An 8,267-nucleotide genomic window follows, 5' to 3' on the forward strand; every position below is an offset into this window, starting at 1 on the left:
GGAGGTTCACCCACAACATAGAGTACACCCTGGATTCTACGCTCAGTCTCTGGACTATAGCTGCTGGCGTTGCCTGTATTGACACAGGATTATGCTAAATTGACAGACTTTTGAATAATAAATTGCACGGAGTGAACGAAATCTCTCCTTTAACTCGACCCCATTCGAACAACAGTTCCCCCCTCTTATCACCGCAGTTACACGCCCATCAACCGGCAGCATGGAGTTTGAGGCGTTGAAGGACCAATGGAGCGATATTGAGGAGCGCGATGGCATTAGACTGAGCTGGAATACCTTCCCCAGCTCTCGCATGGTTCGTGCCTGGATGTATAATGGCTGTTTGGCGGTCTTGTTTACTGAGTCCTACTTTAGGAAGCATCCCGATTAGTTGTCCCCATTGGTGCCGTCTATACGCCTCTGAAGGAGAAGACCGACACTCCATTGCTACAATATGAACCGGTGACCTGTAAATCGCCCTGTCGGGCTGTTCTCAACCCTTATGCGTATGTGCTGCTGTGTCCCCCGCGACTGGTTCCCTGTCCTTTGACTGACGACCGAGGCAATCAATAGCAATGTCGACGTTCGAGCCCGCATTTGGATCTGTCCGTTCTGCCTTAGTCGCAACCCTCTTCCTCCCCATTATAAGGATATCACGGAGACAGCGATTCCCCCGGAGCTTCACCCATCGAGCACGACGATCGAGTACCAACTGGCGCGCCCGGCTCCTGCACCCCCGATCTTTGTATACGTCGTTGATACTTGCCAAGAGGATGACAGCTTGAAGGCCCTGAAGGACTCGCTAATTATGAGCTTGTCCTTGCTGCCCGCAAATGCGCTGGTTGGATTGATCACCTATGGTACAATGGTAGGATTGGCTTATCTTGGACACCCCTGTTGTGAGAGTGATATGTTGACTCGGGGTTAGGCGCAAATTCACGAACTCGGCTACACCGAATGTGCTAAATCCTACGTGTTCCGGGGAAGCAAAGACTATGCGGCAAAGCAGGTTCAGGAGATGCTCGGGTTGGCTGCCCCTGGAGTGCGCCCCAACATGCCCGTGCAACCAGCCCGTCCTCCTCTTGGCCCCGCGGCGCGATTCCTCCTTCCGATCCAACAGGCCGAATTCCAAATCACCAACATCCTCGAGCAGCTTCAGCGTGACCCATTCCCCGTTCCGAACGACAAGCGTCCTCTTAGATGTACCGGTGTTGCTCTCAGCGTTGCGGTGAGCTTGCTCGAGACGTCCTTCCAGAACACCGGTGGTCGTGTTATGCTGTTCACTAGTGGTGCCGCGACTGAAGGCCCCGGAAACGTTGTTGGCCCTGAATTGAAGGAACCCATTCGATCTCACCACGACATTGACCGGGATAACATCAAGTACTATAAGAAGGCTGTTAAGGTACGGTTTGGTTTGACCTCAGACGATATCATCATGTCATACTGACTGATTGTTACAGTTCTACGACAGCCTTGCAAAGCGCGCTGCGAACAACGGCCATGTTGTCGACATTTTCGCCGGATGTCTTGACCAAGTTGGTCTTTTGGAAATGAAGAACCTTTCTAACTACACGGGTGGTCACATGCTCCTCACGGACAGCTTCACATCATCACAGTTCAGGCAATCATTTGTCCGGGTGTTTGACAAGGATGCCAACGAGAACTTATTGATGGGATTCAACGCCGCCCTCGAAGTGGTCACCACCAAGGAACTCAAGGTTACCGGTCTCATTGGTCATGCTGTTTCTTTGAACAAGAAGTCGAGTTCCGTGGGCGAGACAGAATGCGGAATTGGTAACACATGCGCGTGGAAGATGTGTGGAATCGACCCGGCTTCCAGTTACGGTATCTATTTCGAAATTGCGAACCAAGGTGGACCTGCTGCTGTGCAACAGAGCCCTCAGCGGGGGATGATGCAGTTCCTCACCTACTATCAAAATGCCGCTGGAAACTATCACCTTAGAGTTACGACCGTTGCACGGACTTTGAGTGGTCCTGCCGGTGACCCGACACTGGCACAATCTTTCGACCAAGAGGCTGCTGCCGTGCTTATGGCCCGTATTGCCGTCTTCAAGGCAGAGGTCGACGATGGCCCCGACGTGCTCAGATGGGTTGACCGTATGCTCATCAGACTGTGCTCCCGCTTCGCAGACTACCGGAAAGACGACCCGACATCATTCCGGTTGGAGAAGAACTTCACCCTATACCCTCAATTTATGTTCCATCTCCGCAGAAGTCAGTTCTTGCAAGTGTTTAACAACTCACCCGATGAGACGGCATTCTACAGACACGTTATCAACCACGAAGATGCCGGCGATTCCCTCATTATGATCCAGCCCACGCTGGACTCGTACTCCTTGGAGCATGAGGGCAGCCAGCCGGTTCTTCTGGACTCTGCTTCTATCCAACCTGCCCACATCCTCCTCCTCGATACCTTCTTCCACATTCTCATCTTCCACGGTGAAACAATTGCAGAATGGAGGAAGGCTGGGTACCACGAACAGGAGGGCTATGAGAACCTGAAGGTTCTTCTCGATCAACCTAAGGAAGACGCAAGGGTATGTTCCCAATTGTTTCCCAGTTCTACGGTCACAGGCTAATCAGTTTATTTCTGCAGGAACTTATTGCCGATCGTTTCCCATTGCCCCGTTTCATTGTTTGTGATGCTGGTGGTTCTCAAGCACGTTTCCTTCTGTCCAAGCTCAACCCGTCCACCACACACACCACTGGAGGTTACGGCGGGGGTATGACATCGCAGACCATCTTCACAGACGATGTCTCCTTGCAAACCTTCATGGACCATTTGATGAAGTAAGTTACTTGTTGATCCTGGCGCAATGCGATTCATGCTAATGTTCTGATAGACTCGCGGTGTCTGGAACCAGCTAGATGTGAAGAAGTAATGGCCATCACGAAGGTAAAGGGCGGTCTAATATCGGTTCTCCGGTCGCTTGTATTCTTAGCGGTGATTTAAGTCTTTTCTTTAATTTCTTGTTTCGCGATATAGCAACTAGTACTCGAGTAAAATCAACGGTTTACAAACGATTCCCATTTCATGTCCTAATTTGGCAATTCGATATCACGTGACTGCGTCTGTACCCTAGCGGCTATTCCGCATTGGGATCTCGCTTAGTGGAGGTGCGGAGACAGTTAAATATCCGCCAACTTTTTCGAGCTCCGACGGTCTTCTTTTCTTTCCTCGTGCATACCAACCCGACCAACAAAAACAAGGACGATTGACGACCTTTCGCACTCGCCATGCGTAAGTATCATCTCCTTGGCATCATAATGGCTGGCGACTGACATGTAACCTCCGGGCAGCTCCCAAGTTTGACCCCAATGAGGTGAAGATCATGTAAGTTGAAAATTCCCTGTCAGATTGAGTCGCGTCTTTTTTTGAAAGAAAATTGTTTCTAACAATTCTTTAGTCACCTGCGTGTGACTGGTGGTGAGGTCGGAGCCCAGTCCGCTCTGGCTCCCAAGATCGGTCCTCTCGGTCTGTCCCCCAAGAAGATCGGTGAAGATATCGCCAAAAACACTGGTGACTGGGTAAGGATGCCAATATCCGATCGCAACGCGACACCCAAACGAACGAAGACTAATATGCTCTCTTCGTGCTTTACAGAAGGGTCTCCGTGTGACCGTCCGTCTCACCATCCAGAACCGTCAGGCCGCCATCTCCGTTGTGCCCTCCGCTTCCTCTCTGGTCATCAAGGCCCTCAAGGAGCCCCCTCGTGACCGTAAGAAGGAGAAGAACATCAAGCACACCAAGTCGGTCCCTCTCGACGACATCATCGAGATCGCCCGCATCATGCGCCACCGTTCTTTGGCCAAGGAGCTCCGTGGTACCGTCCTTGAGATCCTCGGTACCGCTTTCTCGGTCGGTTGCCGTATTGACGGCCGCAGCCCCAAGGACGTCTCTGACGACGTCAAGGCTGGCGAGATTGACAGTATGTTTTGGTTGTTTTGTGTGGTTTATATGGATGTCGTGCTAATTGGTTACAGTCCCCTCCGAGTAAATTAATTAACGGCGGTCTTTCGTCTGGTTTGTGATGGCATGCTTTCCGGCTGCTCGCAGTGCTAGTTACGAAGAATATGAACATTGCCTTCACAAAACACGAGATACCAAAAAGTTGTTTTTACGAAGTCATGACCTTCCAGATTCCCGATACAATAATGCCAGGCGCGTTTTCTTTTCTTTCCCCGTCCCAGATCCATATTTCCATACTGTTCTCATGGTTTCCTTGCTGCCCCATGCAAGTTGAACCATGTCGGAGACAAAGTTCCCCAGTTCCAACCTTTGCACACTCTGGCCCTTACCGTCCCTTCCCGCCTTCGGGCCTGGATTGGACCTTCATGTGGTATAGGCTTATTTTTCGCAAAGAAGATAAATCTTCGACCCGCTACTCACCGCGGTAACCTCTGTGGCAAGCTTGCTTGTCCTTGTGGTTACAGTGGTCCATGTTTTCGGTCAACATACTTTGGTAGATTGTAAGCTTGTAGTTAGTGAAATATCATTGGATTATTTTGAATGTCTTGTCCTCCAAGTCTTTTGCTCCTATCGTAGAACGTCTACCGAAGTTCTTCATTATCCAAAGTCGTCCATTCCATAACCAACGACTTCATTTCTGCGCCAAGCGGATCTTTCTGATCTTTTTTGATCTTGATTTTCGGTCTCCTGAGACGTCGGCGTGGTAATATTTCCGCGTGACTCATGGCTCTTACTACTTCACGAGCTTGGCGAGCAATCTCCCCCGAAAGATCCAGTTCAGGCATATGTCGATTTCTGTACATAATCAGCATTGTCTTTCTCCATCGTCGCGCAACCGAATTTCAGAGAAGAAACAGAAATACGTACCCACCAGGAATAAGATCAGGAAAGTTTGGCTTAAGCGATTGAACCAAACTAGCATCGAAAGTGTCATTCTCTTCCATGTGTAGCATCCAAACTCCATCCCTGATTCTGCGGTAGCGATGTCGTTCAAAATGAACTTTGCAGGCGTCGATATCGGATAATATAGTCTTGATCAAGCGATAATACTCTCTCATCTCGGCTTTTGGACTATGAACCGGAGCAGTAAAAATAGAGGCATTATCGACCACCGAATCAGCTCGTGTCGCTGTGATCGTTCCATCTTCCATCTCGCTTCGAGCTTGGGCGATCTCGAGGTATCTGATCCTGATCTCATTCTCGCGTTGATCTAGCATGAGGTCTTTGATCCGGCCCTGCTGGTCTTTCAGAGCGGTTGCTTCGGATCGACTGTGACCGGTCATTAACCATCGCAGAGTCCATTTGACGCATAGTTGTAGTAAAAAAACTCACCTCCGAATCTGCCCCGCATACATAACGACATTAAGCATAAGAACCATCGTCGCCTTCAGACTCCCCAAGTTCCCATGAAGCACATCCAATTCCGGACCCTTCAACACAAACGCAACTTTCCTAACAGCGCGCTCTAGCCGACTCATCCCCGAAGCCACATTCGACTCTCTGATCGCATCGTCAATCTGCTGGAATACCCGCTTACACTCGTCCAGCACGTCTTTGGCGGTACTCAGAGCCTGCGGAGAACATAGTTTGGCTTCGTCGTCTTGTTTGAGGGTACTTCCTAATTGTTGTAGGACATTGCATGTCAGGGCGATATCGCTTGAAAGAGCCCGGAGGCTCTGATCTGCGCTTTTGACCTTGTGGTAGAAGTTGTAGAGGTTGATGGAGAGTTTGATGCCTATTTCGGCGATTTGGAGGATGCTGGCTGCGACGGCGGCGGCTTCGAGACCGGACATGGTAATTGTGAATTTTTTTTTTTTTTTTTTTTTTTTTTTTTTTTTTGCATGGTCGGTTTTCTTGAAATCTTGAATAGCGGCAGAGGGTGGGAGGGTGTTATACGAGTCTTGCGCGGGGGCACAGCCTCGCGAGGCTATGAATCATATCTTGGCTGGTTGTTTTGGAGGGTCTTGATGATGCTAGAGAAGACGATGCTCTTCTTGATTTGCAGTATAGAATGATGTTGAAGATATTGCAGATAATATTGAATGGAGTGGTGGTTACTTTAGAGCATTTTTGGCAAGATAGCCAGCAATTCCTCCGAAAGAAAAGGAAAATACTTTACGTTCAACCATAGCCAGTCAAGGTTATTACTTGAGACTGATCACACTGTTAGTCTAAATTATTCACCCTGTCATTTTATGTGAGATTTACCTTTGAGCTGAAGTAGGCTTAGGGGTCATGTTTTCTAATCTACCTCCTCGCTCCCCTCCTCGCTCTTCTCCTGGTTGCTATACAAGACTCCTGAAGTCTGTGGATCGTTGGCTGCTGACCATTTGAACTGGCAAGACATCAATCCAGCAAAAGTCGAAAGCTTTGTCATTCCAATATGGGTTGGTGACCTCCTGCTGTGTGTCCTCTTTTGTTACAGGGCATGGATATCAACAATTCAATCGAATTAGCTTGTTAGACAAAGGACAGCCTTTGAGAAAATACTCAAAGAGCAGAAGCTCGGCTTCAAAAGCAGAGAAAAGCTCCGCGAGTGGACGTCCACATACATATCTTAAGATATTTCGCCAAGCCACGACATTGTTGACGGTGGTTACTTATATCTGATCACAAAAAAGAAACTACCCCAGTCCGACTAATTCTATAGAGCTGCCGCGAAAGAACAGAGAGGTGTTGCAAAGATGATTCAGTTTGCACTCCTGCTATTGCAGGTCACTCAGAATTCATGATGTTAATCTTGATGCAAATGGTGGACCCCCTGAAACAAGCAATATTGAATGTGCAGTCCCTGTGAGAATATGATATCAGCCACTGAGGCGGCGCTGAAGCATTGAGTCGTCATAATGAGCCTTATAAATGAAAGCACTGATCTTTAGTCTCAATGCATATGTAAAATATGATACTGAATAAAATAAGAAATGCTAGGAGGCCTACGTTCATAGAATTCATCATCAGTTTATATAGAAGGAACGATAGGAATAATGGAGAAGAACAACTGGCTGGGTGCTGGATACTCAAATTGGCTAAACAAACATACTGCTGTAGACAGGAAAGGGAGTCCATTACTTGACTGTAGTACCAGCTAAAGAGGATTCAGGTCAGTTTAAGGTTTCTTAAGGAGATGTTTGTCTATGAAGACCATAGTAGATGTCAAGAGTATGGGCGTTCATGCTCCGTGACAGTAGAAGCAATGTCCTAGAACTGAAGCCATGTCCGCATTAGCTTAGAGAAGCTGGCAGGTATCCAGAAGATACCAAGCAGTACAAATACTGTACTCTGTACACATGTCATGTAAGGATCTGAAATAGACTTGTTTTATTACGTACATAGATACAGACTAGTCACAGTATGACAGTGCGTTATATTACATTAGTATTAACATTACAGGTAATGCACAGTAAATTACTGTAGTTACATGAATAGAACACGCCCAATACAGCAGACAAATCCGAGAAATTGAACCCAATTACAGCGAGAAAAGCGAGGAAGTTGAACAGTTGAACAGTTGAACATATGTATAACTGTCAACCTTTTAGACGCAGAGCATAGTGGAGGATCATACATCACTGCCAAGTTCAATGCCAATATAGTTGCAGGTAAGCAAGGCTTCTGGGGGTGTCTAAGTGTGTACTGACTGATGTGATTCAGACACATATTCCAGGCTGAAAAGCACATGGCAACAGCAGACCTCCAAGCAGGCTCAGTTGACATTGGACATCCTGTGATCTCATGTTAACAAACAAGCAGGGCCATTGGCAGCGCAGGACTCAGCTGTCACAACCTGGCTTCTCTCGTATCGTAACCTAGGGTTCTAGTTAGCTAAGTCTCAGTTGGGGGCACTCACCTGAGTGTCCTTCGTCGTCATTATATCGGTTAGACCCCTAGGGTCTATGTCGTAGTGCGCCGCTTGGTATATCGCCCCAGCCAGGCTCCGTAACAAGTAAGTCTGATAAAGGTAACAAAGTAGAGAAACAAGGCCAACTAAGTATGTATACTTAGCTGTTGGTTTTAGTGCTGATGAGTCTGAACTAGAAAGGTAACCAATGCTTGATTGATGAGAACAATCACAAAGAACTAAACTAAGTACATGAATGAGTGTCCTTATATATCCTTTGCTTCCTACCTGTTACAGACCTAGCCACACCAGTCTCACGTGACTATGCGGGGAGTCAAGGCAGAATCATTGGATGATATGTTATGATGGAAATGCAGAAGGGGACAAGGATCCTAGCTGATATTCAAAGGAGAAGTCACGTGATCTCCTACCATCTGTCGA

General features: G+C 47.8%; 3 protein-coding genes across 3 annotated transcripts; 2 read left to right on the forward strand and 1 right to left on the reverse strand.

The window, feature by feature from the left end:
- Window positions 1-34: 34 nt before the first annotated feature.
- On the forward strand, window positions 35-3,040 carry sec23 (GTPase-activating protein SEC23). The gene is made up of 7 exons (XM_022546034.1): window positions 35-313; window positions 373-503; window positions 571-865; window positions 926-1,399; window positions 1,458-2,555; window positions 2,615-2,808; window positions 2,862-3,040. Exons 1-7 carry the CDS (start codon window positions 221-223, stop codon window positions 2,884-2,886), a joined length of 2,310 nt encoding a protein of 769 aa, XP_022403323.1. The 5' UTR covers window positions 35-220; the 3' UTR covers window positions 2,887-3,040.
- Window positions 3,041-3,255: 215 nt separating this feature from the next.
- ASPGLDRAFT_23806 (60S ribosomal protein uL11) lies at window positions 3,256-4,016 on the forward strand (the record flags this gene model as incomplete). Its single annotated transcript, XM_022543329.1, has 5 exons — window positions 3,256-3,259; window positions 3,319-3,352; window positions 3,426-3,546; window positions 3,623-3,947; window positions 4,003-4,016. 5 exons carry the CDS (start codon window positions 3,256-3,258, stop codon window positions 4,014-4,016), a joined length of 498 nt encoding a protein of 165 aa, XP_022403324.1.
- A 553-nt stretch (window positions 4,017-4,569) lies between these two features.
- Window positions 4,570-5,781, reverse strand: ASPGLDRAFT_23807 (uncharacterized protein; the record flags this gene model as incomplete). The annotated part of the gene is made up of 3 exons (XM_022543330.1): window positions 4,570-4,783; window positions 4,856-5,257; window positions 5,321-5,781. 3 exons carry the CDS (start codon window positions 5,779-5,781, stop codon window positions 4,570-4,572), a joined length of 1,077 nt encoding a protein of 358 aa, XP_022403325.1.
- Window positions 5,782-8,267: the final 2,486 nt, after the last annotated feature.

The sequence above is a fragment of the Aspergillus glaucus genome (genome assembly GCF_001890805.1).
Source record: "Aspergillus glaucus CBS 516.65 unplaced genomic scaffold ASPGLscaffold_5, whole genome shotgun sequence".
In the NCBI taxonomy this organism is placed as follows: Eukaryota; Fungi; Ascomycota; class Eurotiomycetes; order Eurotiales; family Aspergillaceae; genus Aspergillus; species Aspergillus glaucus.